This window comes from Carassius auratus, unplaced genomic scaffold (genome assembly GCF_003368295.1).
Source record: "Carassius auratus strain Wakin unplaced genomic scaffold, ASM336829v1 scaf_tig00214150, whole genome shotgun sequence".
Taxonomy (NCBI): domain Eukaryota; kingdom Metazoa; phylum Chordata; class Actinopteri; order Cypriniformes; family Cyprinidae; genus Carassius; species Carassius auratus.
In genome coordinates, this window is record NW_020527538.1 from 322,260 (window position 1) to 345,288 (window position 23,029).

Genomic DNA, 23,029 nt, shown 5'->3' on the forward strand with positions numbered 1-23,029 from the left:
AAAAATAAATACCTGTAAATTTGACAGTAAAATAATGGCAGCAGGGTTGGTTTCAGATTACCTACCACATGTTGTTTGAAAGGGTTTCAAGAAAAATCCTCCTTGTTCATCCAAAAACAAACTTCACATTTTCAGTTGTCAGAAATGACTAGAGCTTCAGATGGGACTGGCTTCTATGGTCAAATGAAAATAAAATAAAAAATAGAGAGAGAAAGCGAGAGAGATTTCTGGCAGTAAACCCAACAGATGGGCTTGGTTCAGACTGGGATAAGAAGTACCCCATGTCCAGGGTTAAACTGTGGGCCTATTTTACTGCTGATAGTCCTGGACATCTTGTTCAGATAGATGGCATCATGGATTCTATCAAATACAAATAGATAAAAAAATCTAAACAAACATCAAAGTCAACAAAAAAATTGGTGTCTCTGAAATAAACTAAAGCTCCTGCCATCGTCGTCCCAGTTCCCTGACCTGAATGAAGAATATAGACAATGAGTGAATTTAACTATATTGCTTTGAACATCCCACATAAGTTCTTATTATAGTGCATATCTGAAGAAGTAAATAGAGAATTGCAGGTAAGTGTGCATGTGTGTTTGTGTGTGTGTGTGTGTGTGTGTGTGTGTGTGTGTGCATTGGTATATATGGTTTATGAGGACAAAAATGTGAATAATGACATGGGTACTACAGCATAAACATGGTTTATGAGGACACTTCCTGTGTCCCCATAAAACAAAAGGCTTTAAAAAAACATACAAAATGGTGTTTTCGTAAATAAATAAAAACATTATTAATAAAAAAGGGCGATAGAAAATACAGTTTGTACAGTATAAAAATCATTAGGCATATGCAAATGCAAGTGTGTGTGTGTCTAAAGTGTTAGTGGGACAAAAACACTGACAGCTGGCACATTTGGTCACAAATGGTGATGTTTCTTTTTAAAGTAAGAGTAGTGAATAACCCTCTGTCCAGACAGCAGCCACCTGTCTCCTGCTTGTGCTACAAGACAAGGTGACACTGAAGCAGCAGAATAGATGATTCTCCCTTTCACAAGATTAAGCCTGACCCCGCATTCTCAACTTTAACCTCATAAAATGAACCTGGCTACTCATTAGTAATAGTAACATCTGCACCAGGTAAGATAACCCTTGCATAATGACAGACATGCTGCCAAATGAAAGAAATAACTTGCTGCCACCGTGGAATGGTGGACCATAGTGGTTACTTAAAGTCAATGGTTCAGCATCTCAGGAAACATTACAGTTCAAATGAAGAGGCTATCAATCACCCAAACGCCATTACAATAACAGGGGATTGCAGAGAAAGTCCTGTTGAGTCCAAGTTCAAGTGTAAACAATGAACACAATATACGTATATATATATATATATATATATATATATATATATATATATATATATATATATATATATATAAATATTCTTTATTTAATTCAAGTGTCATGGTTCTGTTGCTTACGTTAATTGTGGAAGGAACATATCATTGGTAGAAGAGACTTTGTTATGTCCTCTTAACTCAGTCAACTCTCTCACCGGACTTGTATCCCTGCATTTTGTTCATACAGTATACAATGAATCAGTCGTGATTTGGATTCCTGCTGCCGTTTTTCTCATTTAAAAATAATAATAATAATTATAAATGACATTGGCTCATGGAAAATATTCAATAAACCATGGACTAATCATTGGAAAGTCATTTCCAAGTTAAAGCCCTACCAGATGCTGACTCCAGAGCGAGAGATCTGCTGAGGGCTCTTCCTGAGAGAGTGATTTATGAAAGTGAGAACACTGGTCAGGTAAAACCTCATGTCAGTCACTAATTCAAGGTGTTTCTCTGATGAGTAGCTGCTTAATGATACAGAACACAGTCACCACACATGAGCAGCTAGCCAAGGGTGTAATTAACTCACATTCTCAACATGTTCCACTCAAGTAAGGCTATGATTTGACAAAGAGGGGACCGTAAGAGTCATTCAGAAGCGTTTCCAATTATTTCAATATTATGGGTTTAAACCTGCTCTTGTAGCACCATATTAAGTTCTGCAGAAGAAACTGCATCTTTTATACTTTTTACTAGATGTCCCTAATTTATTTTGGCATTTTGAAGCTAACACATTTATCTGCTTTTACTTGAAGTGAATGTTTTTAAGTTTTTAACTGACAAAAGACATATTAAAAAGGGTGCAAATACTATAACAAATAAGGTCATAAACCTTATATAAAAACCACTTGCATTCTAAATAATTAAAATGCAAAATAAAACTGAAGAACAGCAAGTCTTTGTATTTGAATGGCAGTGGGAATGTAATGTTCAATGTAATGATGTCAAGGTATCCTGATAATAACATTTAATTTATAACATTTTGCTGTAATGAAGGTAATGAAGCATAAAACTGATAATCCAAGCTTGATTTGAGTTTATGGAAACATTATGGAACAATGGACTAATGTCTTGAATTTTTCCATGTGATTATCAGTGGCCTGAACATGTTTCACAAATGATACAACAGGACATCAGTGGCAACAAGGAGAGAAACTATTCTGATCTGGCAACGATTCAAGTCAGGGTCACCGTTCCAAAAGATAATGATGTGTAATGTTCTCATCGCTCTGGTCTGTTAGTATTAATGGGAACCAAATGATTTATAAGTTAAGTGGTTTACCATTGGGAAAACTGAAAGAAATGATCCAGTGATGGAAAGCTGAGAGAAATTAACCCAATGACGGAACTGTGGGTGGGGTTTGAACCATTGAGACTTGCATAAATGTATAAATCTAAACAAGATGCTAATTTCTATTTTTTTTTTCTGTTGTTTACAAATCTAGAATTATGCATTATGTGATTATATTTATTATGGCGAATCAGCTTAGAATATTGTAACTGAAAGTTGGCCAGTAGTTCCCACTGTCCACTTAAAATTAATTTCAGTTTTTAATATTTTAAATAGTGATAAAGTGATTGAATGCTTACACTGCCTGTTTCATCACATTTACATTTATTAATCGTATTTGAGCTTTTTCAAGAAAACACAGTTGGAGCATCAGTGGGTGCCTGCATGCGTGTGGGCATTCATGTGCGCACACACATTCCAGTAAATCAATGAGAAAACTATTTCTACGGTTTACTTCATTTGGATGGGAAAGTGCTGACTCACTGTCTGACAAAGTAGTCTGTGGAATCTCATTTAGGCATCAAAATAAACTTCCTGCTTGAATTTGGTACAGCTGAGTTTCTTTCAAATAAATGAACAAACAAATAACAGAACTCACACACGTTTGACATTTACAGTGGACAAACTAATCTGCGGTGACCTCTGATGAACTTCTACAAATTAGCCACTCAAATGCAGTAAAAATAGAATGAGTGCTGCTGAGGAGCAGCTGAGGACAGAGGTCTGCATGTCTCAAGAATATCAGATAAAGCACTATCACCTCGCGAGAAAAACCCAGTCCAATGCAGACTTGTGTCCTTAAGAGGAGTCCAGAAGGACTGAATGCATTATTCAGGAGGGACCAGATAATAAGAAGAAATGTTTCTTGAGCACCAAATCAGCATATCAGAATGACACTGACGACTGGAGTAATGGCTGCTGAAAATTCAGCTTTGACATCACATTTATAAATTACATTTTAAAATATAATAACCTCAAAAACTTTTATAAATGTATAAATATTTCACAATATTTTTACTGTATATTTGTAATGGTAAAATCCATTGACCGCAGTTCTTGTTCTGTTTCTATTCTCCCTACACAAACTCACCAGAGAAGCTTAAGGTGGCAAAAACGAACCCATGACATTCTAAATCTTATCGTGAGAATGCAGAGCATGTGTCTGATAACCTCTGCTTCCTCATATACAGTGGAGACTCTGCTGTGTTGACAGGCAGTACAACTGACAGATGAGGAGCCACTGTCCTGTCTGCAGCTGCACCTGTCCCACAAGCCATGTTTGAGCCCTTCCGTTCCAGCACATTCCAGCAACCAACCACAGACTATAATGGTAATGCACAGTTTATCACGTCTGAGGTAAACATGTTCCTCGACAGGGTAGAGATGTCACTTCAGCTATCAGGCAGAAGAATGACATGAGCCTGTGAAGATGAACTGACTTCCCTGTCTAGGTGGGTATTTGTGAGTTCTTCCGATTCTTGTAGTTCAAGCACAAATTTACAAGAAAATAGTGCTGTTTTATAAGTACAGAGAGAACAAGAAGAACGTAATCTGTTACACATCACCACCTCACCTCCCTGAAGGTCAAAATTGTATGAAAAGCACATGTGATTTCCTAAGGAGAACAAAAATGACTCTTTTACGGGGGAAAAAAATAGAGAGTAATAATCTAAATATTTGTTACTTGGCACAGGTTCCTCATTAAGACATCACATTTTATATGGGATCCAAGGATGTGTTTCTGCAGGAGACATTTATTGCAAAAACAGCACCGAAGTGTTCCATTCTGGCGACTTTCGGAGCAATATTTTTAAATTAAGTATTGTTATTTTCTCAATAACAATAAAAACAATAAAGTTCCTCAAAGTTTTTATTGAGCTGTAAACTATGGTCTACAGATTTCATTATAGTTTCTGGTTTGCTTCTAACCATGAACCTGTTTTTTTTTTTTTTACTTTCAATATTTCAATCCTAAATATGTCACATCAAAGAAATAAAATGGTTTACAAACAGCAAGTAATTCACTCTAACAGAATTGCATATTGTTACAATACAATAAATAGTTTTCAGTGACTTTTGAGCTCCTAAATATCAATACAATGTATTTACAGCAGCCTACCTAGCATTTTGTTACTGATGGATGGCTCATATCTCAGTAAAAAAGAAAAAAAAATTATAATAATTATAATAATAATAATAATGAGTAAAATGAATTAATTCAAGCAGACATTAGCTGCATTCCTGCAAAGCATTCATTCCTCACCAAATGAACCAATCCACTAATAACTTAACTCAGAAAGAGACCATAAAATGAGGCTATGAACTCAGTACGAAGTCCCATATTTTTCTCACATATCACAACATTTTTGAGAAAACTATTCTAAATATTAATACATAAAAATACCTTTTGACTAATTTTAGTTTTTCAGTTCTTTCAGTAGCTACAAAAACGACACTGTAAATTAAGAAGCTATTTCTACCTGACCATAAAACTGTATTTCATTGTTGTAATCCGTTAAGAACAGGTTTATTCACAAATATAAAGGCATAAGAAAAAAAAAAGTGACTCAAACCCACATGAAATACATGACTCAGTATAAATGAATAATGAATAAAAAAAATGATTGGTTTAGACAGAACTCACTTGAGAAAAAAGCACTTCGCTATAATTAGCAGAATGAATTGGTAACTTGATTCAGGCTAAATCTTAGGATGTCGTAACTGATCCATCATGTTAACACATGTAGCTACTGACATAAAATTAACGAGAAAGTCTTCTGAGTCTTTGGCCCATGGCCCGAAGCGCAGGACCCTGCATGTTCTCTTTGAAGCCTAAGACTGCCCTGCTGCGGCAAGGGCTCGAGGTTAGAGGTTCTGCTAACAATCTTTTCCCACACAGCCTGAAAGCCCACTCACACTGATAAAGCCCTGAGTCAGCCATGGCCAGCTCTGTTCGAAGAGGAGGAATAAAGCACAGAGACCTTCAAAGCCATCTGCTTAAACGGTCAACACAAACGCTCCCAAGTTGATTCAATGATACAGCAAATCTTTTCCATCTTCTCCAAATCTTTGGTACTGTTCAATACACAATATTAGTAGAATAAACAGATAACATGAACTAAGATAACTTAGACACTATTCACTTTTCTCAGGATGCCAGTTGATTACTGTATCCGTTTCCTCTATGACTTTATCCCTGAAAAGATATAATTAATCATTCATATGCTAAAAAGTGATTCATCACTTTGCTAAAAAAACATGACTTAAATGTTGAGCCAGAGCTTTGTTTCCATTCCATCACTTGTGAGGTTCCCGCCAGCTGGAGTGAGTTCTGCTGGCAGCAGGTGGATCAGAGGCATTTCTGTCATTGTGGTGGTTCCCATTTCATCACAACTTCCACGGGATCCAACACAATAATAAAGCTGCTTTTCTTCAGAAATTTTCTGCTTGCAAGATGCAAATTTTATTTATGGAATTATGCAGAAATAATGGAAACGGAAGTCATAGACACTAGGAAAGCCATTGTGGATCTTGTATTAAATGTAATATATATATATATATATATATATATATATATATATATATATATATATATATATATATATATATATATATATATATATATATATATATTTAGTTTAGTATACACAGACAAAACACTCTGACGAACATTTGCAAATGATCAACTGCAGATGTCTTTTGTCCGGGGAAGACTGAGTAACGTTCTGGGAGATCTGAGCAAATTTACACTATTAAAAAATTATGGTTCAAAGTACCTTGAACATCCTTGAGGCTCTTTTGCACTACAATCATTTTATAATCATTTTATCTGCAGTGTTTTTTTACTTCACTGGTTTGCACTCTATCTGCCATGTGCCTTGTGCTGCTTTCTTTAACTGCATTTTAATTGTAATTATTTTACCGTTAGGGTTAGGGTTATTTAATCTGTATCTATCTGTATTTTTATGCTCTACTGTTAGTGTTATTTGTATGCACCACGGTCTGAGAGCATTGCAATTTCAATGATCTGTATGTATGTGCTATACATGTGGAAGAATTGGAAATAAAGCAGACTTGACTTAAATATGTGCTCAAGACACTTATATCTTTTTCTCCTACAAGTTTGCTCTTCTCTGACTTTCCATATAATACAAAAAACTTCAGCAGATTTCTCTTTTATGATGTGTTCAGGAAAATTAGATACTTTAATGTGCCACTACAATAGCTGGAAATTTGGGAAAAGGAAAAATACTTTCATACCTATGCTATTTGAATGTCTTCCAAGAAAATATTTACTGAGAATTCAATCAGATGTCATATTTTATTAAAGATAAACTGCATAAGCATTATTATGATCAACTGAGGTAAAGCATTCATATAATCATGCAAAACTCATGGGGAAAAAAAAAACTGTAAGACTTTCAGCAGAAAGTTGCGGTGTAGCTGGAGTATATATTTAAATTGACCACAATAGTCACATAAAAGCACAAAAGACTCATTGAACCTCAAGCAAAAGGACAGGATCCTGCTTGCACAGCACTAGTTAAACAGCCTTAAGCAACCAGGTTCTCATTGTATGACGCGGTGGGAAGGAAAGCCATAAACCTGGAAACAGGGTGATTAATTTCTGCAATAAAAATTAGTTCATTACTTCCATTAAGTAAATATTCATTAAAATTTTTTTTTTTTTTAATTGAACCATGAATACTCCACATCCAATATCAAAAGAACAACAGACATTTAAATTCTGGAAGTCAAATAAAGAGTTTAAAAAGGTGTCAGATTGAACAGCACATGGATGGCACGTTTGGCTCTGAACACATGGTCAGTAAGATCCTAGCTCATGTTAACCATAATAAAGAGCTCACCATGACATCCCTGACCCAGCCCTCAGTGTGTCCATCTCATCTTACTGGTGAAATGGTGTGGGCTTTGCTTGTTTCTTCTGCCACCGCTACAGAAAGTGAGCTATTTTCTAGGCACACATGAACATCCTGTTCTTATATACTATTACAATACAGAGCAGGGGTTAAAGGTTAGGTCGGGTTGGGGGTCATGCCACACACATGAATTTTCCTGAAACATATTTAAACATACAGCGTGTCGCTGCTCTAAGAAGTGATTCTGAATACTGTGCCCATGCATGGGTAATGAATCCCAAACTATCAGTGTCTCACATAACAACTCAAGAAGTCTTTGTTTATTCCAGATAAGCTGGGCTTTCCTGTGAGCTGATAGCCCTCCTTACGCATTTACGGTTCCAGTAACCAGAGATCAAGTCCTGACTCATGGCTTGTTCCACATTACTTCAATTCTACTCTATACTATCCTACAAAAAAACCTAGAAAAACCTCCACAATACTGTAAACAATTGTTCTGGAATTTTTACAAGCGAATAAGGGTATATCTTGAAATTTTCCAATAATTTGGTCATTCAATTTAGGTCCAGACAGCTGCTCAAAAGCATTTGATTATTTGTTAGACCAGGCCATTTATTCCTGAGACACAAATAGCTGGAGGCACTTTTTTCCAGCACTTTTAAAATAGAAGTAATCCATAAGCAAATGGGAAAACTGATCTCTATAAACTCTCTACTAATGGACATGAATTATTCAATCTTGAAGTTACAATTTGCTGCCTAAAAAATTATATGCATTACTTAGTTATGTATGTTTTTTCCTAAATGAACAATGGCAAGTAAATTTAATATGACAGAGACTTTCAGAGACTAAATAACTCCATATAAAAAAAAAGTTGACTTATTTACCATTATTTAAATGCTTTGCTAACTTTGACCTATGTTTTAAACTTTAAAAGGTGCCAACTAGGACCCAATACCCAGCAACAACAATAACAAATGTCACTTACAACAATAGCTTTATCTAGTGTCTAAGAGCCTGGCCTGATGAGCACATTACTACACTTGAGAAAGCTCTTTCTCTGATTGCGTCATCCAAAGGACACATTGTTTAATGCAGTTTAGCATTTTGCATTACTCAACACAATTTTATTATTAAAAAAGCTAAAATACAGCAGGGATAATAGACTACTTCAGCACAAGGTGTTCAATCATGGGAAATGTTTTGGGTCTCAACTCCCTGACCCCAAAAACAACCTGATTGGCAGTTTGTTTCAAATTCAACAAACAAAAAAGGACATGTTTATTTTGCTGGGAGCCAGCGATAGAAGCTACAAACACAATGAATATGGTCTTTGAACACTAATTCACAACTTTGGGTTGTAAAATGTTTGTAAACCTTGGCTCTCATCAGGAGCAATTTGGTCTGCTCGGAGCAACAACAAATCATCTAAAAGAGTCTGCATTGTACTTTAGCTTTTCGGAATAATATAATGTTGCTTTAGTCATAATTGCTTCTAGAGAAGAACAGAGCCTAGTGGTTTCCTCATGGGTATTTTTATTTTATTTTTCTTTTTTTCTTTTATTCAATAAGGATGCATTAAATTTATTAATTAAAATATAAATTATAAAGTAAATACTTTTTTTCAGATTTTTTTTTTTTCACTTTCTATTCATTACATAATCCTGAAAAACATTTATTATGGTCACCGCAAAAATAGTAAGGGTCACAACTATTTTCAACATTAATGATGATAAGAAATGTTTCTTGAACATCCACATATTAGAAAGATTTCTGAAGTTATTGTATTAGTTATGTTTAGGTATTGAGTATAGGGTTAAGGGATCTAGAATATGGTCATGCAGCATAAGGCATTAATATGTACTTTAAAAGCACCAATAAACAGCCAATATGTTAGTAATATGCACATTAATAAGCAGCTAATTATTAGTGAATAGTGTTAGTGAGACTTCTTTCAAAAACCCCAAACTTCTGAAGAGAAATGCAATTTTCACATCAAACTGAATGTGACCATTAACTAAACTTTGAACTTTTATTAAGTAAATAATTGGTGGAAAGTGTCACAGTTTCAGTTCATGCATAAAATGAAACATTAAAAATTCCACAAAAGACAATGATTATTAAACTATCTTTAATTCAATTCAATTTCAAATGTATTTGTATAACGCTTTTCACAATACACATAGTCTCAAAGCAGCTTTACGGAAAATGCATGTGTCTACATTACAATTTAGAGTGATCTTTTAGCAGATTCGTACATTATTATAATAATGTAAGTATAACTTTTTGTTTTTTGTTTAACAGGAGTCTATATATTTTCAGGCTGAAATTCTTATTTCAACAAACTCATACACTAAGCAATGACACATGTCTGCATTTCCTCCTGCTTCCTTCAGAACCTGTGGGGGGTAATTACTCAACAGTCAGGGAGACTTCTTACGCACTGCCCTGTGGGAAAAGACTAAGGACAAAATGAGAAAAGTAAAAATTATGATTTTATGACTATAATAATAATAATTTTTAAAAAGCAGGTTAGAGAGATTAAACAATTCAATGGACAATTTCGATTTAGCACATATGCAATATGTTATAAAAAATAAAAAATAAAACCTGAAGATAAGGTTAATGCAATTATGATTGTACCTACTAACCCACACCCTCTCAGTCTCTTTAGTGGTTAGTTGTGCACAGCAGAAACAAACAAAGCTCTTTGCGGTTTTCAGTCCCAAATATTTGTATCAACTCTGGAGACATAAGTGAGCACACTGAAACATATTCATGTCTAATGATTGACTCGTGTGCAGATTATCAAAAAGCTCTGCATGTCTTTGAAATTGAAACATTAATTATATTTTGATTATTGGGCAAAGTTTATTATGCAACTTTTAGCTAAAGTTGCTAAATCAGTAACATATTGCATCTAAAAGAAAGCGGAGACTAAGACAAACAAGCAGCATAATTACACATGAAATGAATAATCACCACAGAGTTTGTGGTCAGCGTGTTAATGCTGCTTTTGAGAGACTTTAACTCTCATTTCAGTTCAGCCAACAGAGTTTTGCTTTGCTCCTTGTCACTTAGCAAATGCAGGATGGGAATTTGCTTTTAATAAAATAAAATAAAAAGTTTCTGTTGATTAGTCAAAAGTTAGATTTTTTTATGTCAACTGTTGAAACCAAGGCTGCATTTATTTGATTAAAAAAAATAAAAACAGTAATATTGTGAAATATTATTACAATTTAAATAATGTTTTTCTATTTTAATATATTTTTTAAGATGTATATTTTTTTACTGTGATGATTAAGCTAAATTTTAAGCAGCCATCAATCCAGTCGAGTGTCATATGAACATTCAGAAATCATCCTTATATGCATTTTATTGATATATATTAATATTAACCAAGGTTAATAAATGGTAAAAAAAAAAATAATAATTATACCTAATGTACAATGTTATCAAATAAAATAAGTTTACATATCTATTTACATCCACTACTAGGGCATCACAATTCATCAACCATAAATAATCAGTTGGATCACAAATCAGCAAGGATATATATACATATATTATATCAGCCTATTAGTCCCTGATTGATAAATAATAAGGAAATAGCCACAAGTACTGCGTAGCATGCTAATCTATCAAAACATTTAGTGTTTGACATGAGCAAATCCACCCATTTGTTTAAACTGATCTGGCTAGATGCCATTCTCCTAAAATGTTTTCTCAATACTTGGTTTTTGTTTCTTTTTAAAATAGGCCAAAATAAAGTTTGAACAATTATAAGCATTTATGACCATTTCTAATTAACCACCATCAGAGTATTATTAGTAAATACAATGTGCCTATTGTGTCATAGAAATGTCTGTGACATTTCATTGATCGTAACAAACAGCATAAATTAAAAGGCAAAATGGCTCTAAATTAAATTCAAGATGATAGCAACACTAATTAATTAAACTTACTCTATGTACTTTATACGCAATATGTGGTACTACAGGAAAATAAAAGTGTCAAATAGAGAAAAATAAACCCCTGGATACATCCATGTTGTAGCTGTTTCAAAACACAATGGTAATGACCTTCTCAGACACTGACATGACAAACTTTCTCAAGCCCTTTAAAATGACGAATGGTTGACACGCATGTGACAGACACAGGATTGATTATGTTTATTGCTGCTCTGTTCCAGCATAGCCATTCAATTAAGGATGAAAGACTTTTGTATTGCAGGCGTCTGGTATCCAGCACTCTAAGTAACACAAAATATTTATATCACTTTGCATTTCCTTCCTTTAGTACAAGGAAATGCTTGTTCAAAAACAATCAAGAACTACTTTCCCATTAAGCTTGGCCAGTCATCTCTTCTTACTCACTGCAGTCTGAGATAGAGGAAGGTCTGAATTGGTCATGATGAAATTATGAAACCTAGATTCACTCCAAAGTCTAGCTACATCTGATGTTGACTAGATAAGACTGGGTTGTATAGACACACACATCTGCTGGGTTTTCCACAGTGAATCAGAAGTGATGTGGACAGGGATAAAAGAGTAAGTGAAGCTGGAGATTGTTGTAACAATTTTATTTTAATAACATATGTTGTTATTCATCTCAAGCTAGCACAGGATATATTTTCCCATCATTCTCCTACCTTAAAATTGGCTAATTTCGAAGTACTTACACTGAAGGTGTCACGCCTCATCGTGTTAAAGTCTCTTCTTTAAAAACAACTTTCAAATACATATGATCTCTGTTTATAATAAATCACTGCTAATGTCTGCACAACCCTCACATTAACCTCACATTAACCTCACATTAACCTCACATTAACCTTCAGAAATTATTTTACCATGCTAAAATGCATCTTTAGTATAATAAAGATTAAAAGGTACATAACAAACACACTTTCACCTTATCCCATGTTAATCTTGAGTACCTATAGAGTAGTACTGCATCCTTCTCATATCTCCAAAAAGTCTTTAGTTTTATCACAATTCTAAAAGAAAAATACAGCTTTCCAATTCTCACCGGAAAAAGCTGAGCTCTTGGAGGCGCGCCGTGGGCGGAGCTATAATACTGATGTTTCGTGTTGTTTCCATTAACATATATGTGCTGATTTCCAACAGAAATCTGATGCAGTTCTACTTACATGAGTGAGGTTCTTAATCACAAGGATGGCTCCATGTTTTAATAGCAAACGATGTGCAAATCCAACATCGACTTGGGTCTTGTTTATAAAACATTCGTCACTCAGATGACGAGAACACACAAACACTCTTGCTACACTCCATTGCTGCCCCGGAAAAACAAACTGCATCCACTGTTCATGTAACGCTTTTTTTGGAAGCGGAACACGGTAAACTTTCCCTCACATCCAAAAACACACTTATTTGGAGGCATTCTCAAACAAATCCTACACAGCGCTGCAGACGATGTCCAAATGAAGCGCGTTGATGTGCGCGGTCTCGCTCTCCTCCGGTCAACGTGTGTGCGGGCGCACTTTTCCGAGAGAAATGCTCATATAAGGAGTTCCACTCTCGTCTACGTCATCAGATCCACGATCAAAAAAAACAGCTGAAAATTGCCCGGAAGTAAGATTTTTTAGCACAAAAATTCTCAGTCATTCTTCCAAATTACTTTTTACAACTTTGGCCATGTTTAACATGAGAATCCATCTCTTTGACACTGTGACCCCCCCACCTAATAAACAATGTTTACAATGTTAATATAAAAAATTAACATAAACATGATTATTTAACACTTCTTGATAAATGTCACTGTCATTTCCAGTACACTCTTATAAGAGTTAAGAGCCTTTTTCTTGTTCTGCTGAAGTTCCAAGCCTCTCCAGTTGATGGCACTCTAAAACCCTCTGAAGTTATTCAGTTTCAAAAGTAAGATCACTCATTTAAACATCATAAATATTATAGGTTATACAGACCCACTCAGGACCTAAATCTTAAAACAATCCTGAAAGAGCTCATATATGATTATTATTATTATTTCCAAATACATTCAATTCTTCCTGTTCGTCTTGTAAAATTTAATACCATCACAGTTGTATCGCAAAGCATTAAGAAATAGCAAAGTGTTAAATTGTGTTTCCTGCTTAATCCAAATAAACAACTGCTGAAGTTTAAAATAAATCAACACATTTTAAGGACAGATCAGATGCATCAATACATGTTAATACTACATAACATCTAGATACATAATCATTAAGATCACCTGGTGATCATGCTCTATGCATATATCAGAGCATCTGTTACATATAAATAGAAATAAAACATATAAGACATATACATATGTGATATTTACATTTCAAATGTAAATCGCTCAGATGCATTTACATGCATGAACTGGCTATTGATGGAATGGTTTGGGACTTTGGGCCCAAAAAATGGGAGCCTCTGAAATCTTATTCTCATGGTAGATCAAAGTATAGTCAAGTTGCTGTGGGATCTGTTGTAAACTAAAGAAAGGTTTTGTCCAGACTGTCAAAACCATTGCAAACACAGTTCATCGTCATTCATACCACTAATAGCAAACACGTGGCATAAAAAAGGGTAAAGTGAACCCGATGGCCTTTACTTCCCTGAATGTGTGTGGGTATTCATGACTAGTTCTCTATGAGAATTCAGACTCTGGGGTAGCAGGTTTCAAAATTACAATGATATTTAAAAAAAAAAAAAAAAAAAAAAACTTTTTTTTATCCATTTTTTATAATGCAAAGATGAACTATACTTCATTAGTTCTGTTCAATTATTGTAACCTGTCAGTTTTGAGAAAAGTACTTTTGTCCGAATGTAAAAAGTAAAAGTGGAGCTTATTGTATGAATAGTTTACGCTGTAGCGCTCTCTAGTGGTCATCGTCGGTAACTCAGATTTTTTACAGATTTTAGGACTGTGAAAAGTATGTTATGAATCAATCTAGCCCAAGAAACTTATTTCAAGTATTTTTCAAATTCTAAACATGATCTCAGAATATCACAATCATTATTTTGGTTAGCAAAGATAAAAAAAAAAAATATCTTAGACTTGGGTAGACACACAGTATAGGCCACTACCAACACTGCAGCTCTAAAGGTAAGGATGGATGTGGAAAAATCTGGTCTTGTTTGCTGAAGTCCTCAGTTGAGTAGAGTCCTCAGCTGGAACATGAAACAGAAAGGCTAATGAAGGAACACTAATGTAATTAAGTGTAAGGGATCCTCTGGCAGAGTTTGAATCTCTCGGGTGTTTATTCTATTTTAGTGCCAGCAGCCATGCTATATCTCTAAAGAATAAGAATGAGCCTTAAAAAAAAGAGTAGCAAAACTCATTTATATCACTATATAACACCAGAAGTGGATTAGAAGATGAAACATTCATCTTATTTAAATACATTTGTCCTTATTCTGATTCTGTATGGCCGAACTGCAGGAATCACATTTCTCTTCAGGGAAGACACAGCTACTACTCAGGGACGAGCAGGCTAAGCTGGACACAGAGCATGCTCTTCATTCCAGACTGGAATTTTTCGTGTCTGCACAAGAGGGGCATTTGTAGGGTGCAGAGAAAATGGTCTCAGCATGTTTTACACCCAGACAGAGTATGAGGCTTCCACGGCTCACAGGCACCAGGATGCATCTGCTGCTATTGTAATGGAGCCATGGGAAGGTCACTGCCAGGATGGTCTTTGTACTGGCACAGTCTGAGTGATGATCATTTGCTCTTTGAATATGCTCATGGAAATGGTTATAAGGAAAATGATGAATGCATGACAATAATAATAAAAAATAAAATAATAATATTAGATTACAATTCCATATACAATTTAACTTGTCTTAACCAGGATTAACAGCCTCCCCTTCCTCTCTCAACACCCATTCATGAGCCCTCTGCCCCTATTGGTCATTGTCTCTCCACCCCACTGATAGAGTTTCTATGGGAGCTGCAGCACCCCAGTACTCCAGGGGCTTGGAAATGCTGGAGAGGGGAGGTTTTTTTTTTTTTTTTCAGTGTATTTCTATTTCTGTTCGAGCTTGGTTCCAGACAGTTGTGTTTCTGTCACTTTACTTTCAAAAGAGCAGTTCCACGTGCATAACGAAAATTACATATTAAGATTAAAGTGGAGGATAGAGTTCAGTATAATTAAGAGATCAAGGAACTGTAATGAACCTCTCATATTAGAATATGAATCTATAATTTTGGACTGTTATTACTCTGCTAGCTTATTCCAGTCACTTAGCGATGTTATTTCTGAAAAAAAATGTATGTCATCTTGTCATCTTGAGCTCACTATTCTTAATCCTTTTAAATGTTACTGCAAGAAAAGAAAAAGAATAGTTTTTTAAGAGTAAGTATATAAGATTCTGAGCTTTAATGGGGGGGATGATGACCTCAAGGCCTAGGTTGAGATCAGTGAAGATGAAATGGCATTATGTGTCTGTAAGCCATGCCAGCTGCTTTGCTGTCCAGTGAGTCAATTACTTGACATGCAGTGGTTTGGATATGAAGGTACTTCATAAAGATATTGGTTTCAGACAGACTTCCAGGCATCATTACATCATATCTAATGATCTAGAAAGTTATCTTTAGTCGTGTAATAAATACACTTTTTTTTCATAAAGGAAATGCAGTCATGCAAAAAAAATGCTTCTAGAAAATCTCCTTAAGATCTTTCCCACTTGAACAAAACACACTGGATTGTGGGAAATCATAAGCAGTGAAGGATATATGCTACCTTCAAAAACTGAACAAATAAAGCCATCTTACAGACACATTATTATGCACAATATTGATTTAGACGTGCATTGTTCCCTTCTTTCTGACAAACACACGATAACTAATATATTAAAAGGAACTGAATTAACTCATTCACACGCCCCTAAAAGGCCTCGTTTAAACATGCCCCACATATGTATGTGTATATATGTGTGAGCGCATATGTATGTACATCACAATGTGGGAAGATTTGCAGAATTCTGCCCAAATGTTCACGTAAAGAAATAAGGTATAACTTTATTGTTGCTGCCACCGCCGCCATGTTGTATAGACGCCGTGTGTTTCGTTGTGAAAGCAAAACTACTTTGTTTGGCCTTCCAAAAGAGGACACAACTTAAAATCAGTAGTTAAGTTTTATTTACAACACTGTTCCAGAACAGATTAACCCAAATATTCAGATGTGTGCAGCACATTTTATGGATGACTGTTTCCTGATCCTGGGAGGGAAGACCACACAGACTCACAGTCTGTAAGTATGTCGACATATTTAAAAGATTTGCCACTGATGATTCAAACAAAAGAGTTTTGAGCCGTGGGAGTAGCACTTGTTTGTCATTTCTCCAAAAAGAAATGCAGACATGGTTTTAGGTTGCAACGCATAAAAAGAGAGTATAAATCATTATAATCCATAATTATTTCCCCACTGGATGCTACAAATGCTTCGTTTATAAGGGGTTTTATTGGTTTTGTCTCATCACGCCAGTGTTCTGAAAATGTGTGCTACCCTGTCAGATTTTGTTAGCGCCTATTAAAACAGATGGTAGCATAATTCAGAAGCAAAATCCTTTATTAACATGTATACTTTGTACCACCTTAAACCTACCTTTACAGTAGGATAAATACAGTGTTTGTAACATAATCTGGTAGGTAGCATTATTTGTTAGAACACCAGGACACGGACTCATGGTGAGGGGCGTAACATTTCCATCACAAGCTTGAGGTATTCGGCGAGTCATAGAGCACTGGATAGCTGGCCTTTCAGACCAATGAGCTTTGTAAAAATCATCACATTTCAGAAAGGCAGGGACACAGTATGTGGAAAATAATGTGTTTTTTAAAACTTAAACTGCATGAACACATTTCATTACATCAAATACACAACATTATTTTCTTTTTAGCAACATCATATGACCCCTTTAACTACATCCAAAAAAAAACAGAGGTAGGCTACTGTGTCGATGCTTTTTAGAATTTGCTTTCTTTTGCGAAGTTTAAAAGACTAAACCAAATAAGAATGCAAAACCATGGTCTTCAAAACGGTTGAGGATTAAAGGGTTAATTTTTTTTTTTTTTTTTTTTTTCAGTATTAAAACCAAACCTGCCTTTGCAACTTCAAAACAATAAAACACACTGCTGATAAAGTTTAATGTGGTATCAGGTGATGCATCATTCATAAAGCATACGCTGAGAAAAAAAAATGAATCATAATCTTAAGTAACACAATGACGCAGGTTAATTGAGACAGCAGGTGCAACTTCAGAACATCACTAACCAATTTACTAATATTTCTATTAAACATCAGAACTTTTTGAGAATGGAAAGATTCGTTATTACTCATTCAATCATTCATTATTTTTATCATACCCTTACAAAAGAGCATGCTGTGGAAGTGGTTCAGTGATAATGTCAGATGGAAATGCCATAGTACTCTGAAAATGTAAACAACCAGTTTTAAAAAAAAAGAACATATTGCCATGGTAGTACAATGTCCAAAGACCTGATATAGGTCGAAAGAGACATGATATTACCATGGCACACGTCCAAAGGAAGAAAAAAAAACTCATCAGATGTACCATGGTACTTTTGCCACCTTTCAAAGTGCATTTATTGTCCTGAACTTTTTATCTGCGTCTCTACAGTGCTCTTAGGCAGTGATCGTGGCAGTGGCAAGTGCCAAGGGGCATTACAACAGCAAGCGGCCATCTGGCAGCCCAGCGAACTAGCAGCAACCCCACCAGCTGCAGTCGCAAAACGCCCTTACAAAGCAGGACATGCGAGCAGCTTCTGACGTCTGCGGCCACACTGCGCTACAAAGCGTACCAAAGCAAGAGCGGAAACCATGAAAAACTATCCTTCAAAACAGCCCGATTTAGACACACATGAGTTGCCCGGGCGCACACGCGAGACCGTTTTAGCCGCTTTTGAATTTGCGAGTAGTTTTGACGAATATTTACCCCGCTAAAATAAATAAAGGACTCATGCAGGGGCAGTTCAATACCCCGACATGGCGGCAAGAAAAAGAGGAGAGCTTTTTACTATTTTGGAAACTAGCACTGACACAGAAACGAACGCGCTCTCCGACAGCGAGGACTGCCCGTTAAATCTCCCCGTCGATGTGAAGTGGTTCGAGATTCCTTTCAGAAAGTCCGAGTCGGACGAGGAAGACGAGGAACTGCAGGAGGACAAGCGGGAGCCTGAGCTGGAGAGCGCGGCGGCTGCGGCTGCGGCGGCGGCGGAGGGAGAAGACACTGCGGACTCCGCCAGCTACATCGCGGGAGGCGGCTGCAATATCATTTTAGTCACTGGAAATGGGATCAAGCACGAGGACTACGAGGAGGACTCCTATTATGCGACTTCCAATAACTGCTCTGAAACCTCTTCGACCGACTCGGACATCGATTTTTCCGACCTAGAAGAGGAGGAACACCCAGCTTTATTCAGCACATATGATGTTTTGGACGACGAGTGCACTTCTCCGGATTTCTGGGGAGAGCCTGACCAGGTAATATCAATTGAGCCTTTCACCGCTGACAGTGGCCCTCAGCACTCGCTAGGGGATGATGCTGACACTTTAGACTATTTCCGGTTGTTCTTCCCAGATTCATTGTTTGAACACATGGTAGAACAAACAAACAACTACGCCCTCTATCGGCAAAGGAGAAGCGGTAGATCAGACGCCCACTGGCACCCCACTGACATTAGAGAAATGAGGGCATATGTTGGCCTGAACATCCTCATGGGCATCAATCAGCTGCCAGAGTATGGCATGTACTGGGCCAGTGACATTTTCATAGGTAATGCTGGCTTTAAGAAAACAATGACTGCCCGGCGCTTTGAAAAGCTCAACCAAAACCTGCATTTATGTGATCGGGAGTCAGAGCCTTCCAAAGGGGAGCTGGGTTATGATGGGCTTTACAAAATACGCCCCCTGTTGGATATGGTTGGAAGTACCATGTGGGATGCCTACCTCCCTAACCGCTGTTTGACTATTGATGAGTGTGCTATCGCCCCGAAAGGCCGCTTTTCGCCAACCCAGTACATGCCGTCAAAGCCTTTGCGGAAGGGATTGAAAGTGTGGATGCTTTGTGACTCTCGCTCGGGCTTCTGCCACCGCACTCGTATTTATGTCGGTAAGCCGAGCGACGATCTGGCAGCTGCTGCATTGAGCCACAAGGTGGTGACATCACTGGTAAGGGGGCTTGAGGGTAGACACCACCACATTTTCATGGACAGCTTCTTCACGTCGGTGCCCCTGCTGCAGCAACTGCTGCATCAAGGGCTTTACGCCTGCGGCCCTACCAACCCGTGTCGCCGCGGTTACCCCGAAGCCCTCAAACCTTGCAATGTGGGGAAGTTAGCGCCAGGTGAATTCTACCAGTGCCAGCACGGGAACCTGGTAGCCACCATCACAAAGGATGCTAAAATTGTTAGCTGTGTGTCTTCTAACTCTGCACCTGGCATTGTGGGCATCGGACCAGGTAAACGCGATGGAGACGCAAGTGATGGAGACTGCGGACTGGCGGGGCTCGGGATACCTCGTCCACTTCCACTGCTTTTATACCAAGAGAACATGAGGGGTGTTGATTTGTGCGACCAGCTTAGGGAGTGCTACCAGGTTGGGAGGCCGTGTAAAAAATGGTGGCGCTACTTCCTGTGGTTTTACGTAAACCTCTGCATCGTCAATGCCTATGTGGTACAGCGAGAAAGCCGAGGAGGCTCGCCACCAGCAGGGTTTAATGGGAAACAGTTTACACAGCGTCATTTCCGTATTCGCCTGGCGCAACAGCTGATTGGTGACTACCAGGGGGCAAGGGGGATGGAGCGGGCGGCCCGTAAACGCCATGCGGATTCGCCCTTGGAGTACGGGCACCGCCTCGAGCGCATGTCAGAACGCTCACGGCGCTGTCGGAACTGCACTAACAAAGGCCTGAGACACGAGAGTGTGTTCGGGTGTAAGATCTGCAACGTGCACCTGTGTAGAGGAGGGTGTTTCAGTGAATTCCATAAATGAGCATTTTTTTTTTTAACAAAACAACATTTCCACATTTTGTTTGTTTGTTTATCAAGGAAAATGTTGAAAACAGTGGACTTCTTATCCAAAGGCAACCACTCCAAGAGCTGTACCAATCAAAGTAGCCTGATTTGATTAGTAATCCTATTGTAGTAATAGTTGTTGTAGTAATGCACGATTTGCAAGGAAACAGAAATTCTACATTTGCATTAGCACAGGTTGTTTTAACCAGTTGATTTTCATATTGCCAACAAAAGGCCTTGTCACTTTTTATATTATGATGAGCAAAAAAAATGTTTTATGGATTAATAAAACTTTTCAACACATACATTGGCACCTAAAACAGCATATGTTTTCTGTGAGTTCTTATGCTTTTCCAAAAATAAATACTTAAAAATGGGTTTGTGTATCTTCCTACAAAACCAGATACAAGCAGGTAGATATTGATCAGTTGTACTGTGTGCTTAGTATTTTATATATATATATATATATATATATATATATATATATATATATATATATATATATATATATATATATATATATATATATATATATATATATATATATGTATGTATGTATATATATATGTATATATATATATATATATATATATATATATATATATATATATATATATATATATATATATATATATATATACTGTAAATAAGGCTTCACAATCCAAGCAAATACAGAAAAAAATACACTCAACACAACACAGACAATTAATGTGAGACATCTTTAGCTAAGGGGTAAGGATTACTTTATAAAGCTCAGTCCAAACACATAGCATTCTATTCTTGAATTGTTTCAAACCAGAGAGATGTGATCTCGTTGTTAGCTACAGATATATACATTTACATGTAAACTCATAGAAGTAAATCTAAACATATTTGAATACACATAATTTTTTTTTTTTGGAACACATAATAACAAGCATTTTAAAATGACATAATTGTAATTATTTTTCATACAGAACGCAGAACAATGATCAGCGAGCACATAACTGGAGTGTCACATTGTTTGGTTGTTCCCTCTGCTTGTTGTGGTGAGTCAGTGCTGGGCCTGTAAGTGTGGTCCTCTTGAGGTTTTGGTTTCTCAGATCCACAACAGTGCTTTTCCCTCCAGCTCTCTGACGAAGAACGGGTTAGTCAACTGGACGCCCCTCCTGTCGATCTAGGGGGAGTCCCGCGGGGAGTTGCTATGGCAACCCCAACATGTGAAGACAGTGAGTTGCCAGCAGGCTCAAATAGTTGTCATGGGTACTTGCAGGCTGTGAGTTGGGAGATAGCTCAAACCACACCCCTTGAGCTCTGTTCCAAAAACACTCCCCGTTCAAATGTGGAGAAGGATGGTGGCAGAAGCAACCAAGGGTTTGTTTAATCCTACAAATAGCTGAAAGAGGGTCATTTACATGTAAATGGCTTTCAATGCAAAAGGCACCTATTAAAAATAGATATGTGCAGCATAGCTGTGTTAAATATGTATGGTGAAAAGGATTGAGCCTTTTTAAAACACTGCACTCAGGTATTTAGCTAGACTTCAGGATGGAGTTACAAGGACAAAATACTGAGTACTGATGGCACATGTTATGCATCTATCTATATATATATATATATATATATATATATATATATATATATATATATACACACATTGTATTGGTTTCCCATGTAAGATAATTATTAAGTAAGCAATTGTTAAAAAAATTCAAATCAGAAGTGCCAATATCAACCAATAAATGGCAGAATTTGAACATAAACAGATATTTGAATGACAGATACAAGAATGAAATTTGGACAGTTCATTCAAAGTTACTCTAAGGCTATTTCACTGTTGGGTGAAATAATTACATAACATTTGATCACCTCTCTGTGGTTCGATATTATCTATACAGTGCAAGTACAGTGGAATTTACAATGCCATTATCTAAGTGTGCAATGATCCAGCATGTTTTGAAAATGTTCCAATTGGAAACAATTAAATGGCGTTCTTATTTCATCAGTAAGATAAAATATGTCATATTTATTTGCATTATTAATATCCTTTTTTTTCAGTATTTTTTTTTTTTTTTTTTTTTTTGATGTCTCAGATTTTCAATGTGGTCTCAGAGTTTGAGTCTATATGGACACAGTTAGTTTGCAGTCCTTTAAATATTTACAAGCAATAAGTAGTATACACAGAACTTTTGCCAATATTTGTGTATAGAAACAAACTTGGCAGCCAAATGATGTTTGGCAAAGCATGCATGAAATTCCACTTTACATTTCTCATTAGTAGGCTTGTGGAGAGATTGCAAGTCTGTTAATCAGAATGACCAATATGAATGCTTAATATTCTTAAATATGAAAACATAATACTGAGAATACTTAGAAGCAATCTATAAACAAGAATAATACTATAAATTCACATGTAGATACAGTGCCCTCCACTATTATTGGCACACTTGGTAAATATGA

General features: G+C 36.5%; 1 protein-coding gene across 1 annotated transcript; it reads left to right on the forward strand.

Moving 5' to 3' along the window:
* The first annotated feature begins 17,458 nt into the window (after positions 1–17,458).
* Positions 17,459–20,577, forward strand: LOC113091258 (piggyBac transposable element-derived protein 4-like). The gene has a single exon (XM_026256665.1). It carries the CDS (start codon positions 18,561–18,563, stop codon positions 20,565–20,567), a length of 2,007 nt encoding a protein of 668 aa, XP_026112450.1. The 5' UTR covers positions 17,459–18,560; the 3' UTR covers positions 20,568–20,577.
* Positions 20,578–23,029: the final 2,452 nt, after the last annotated feature.

Coding starts and splice junctions, on each gene's coding strand:
- LOC113091258 (XM_026256665.1), top strand. CDS start 18,561: ATGGCGGCAAGAAAAAGAGGAGAGCTTTTTACTATTTTGGAAACTAGC.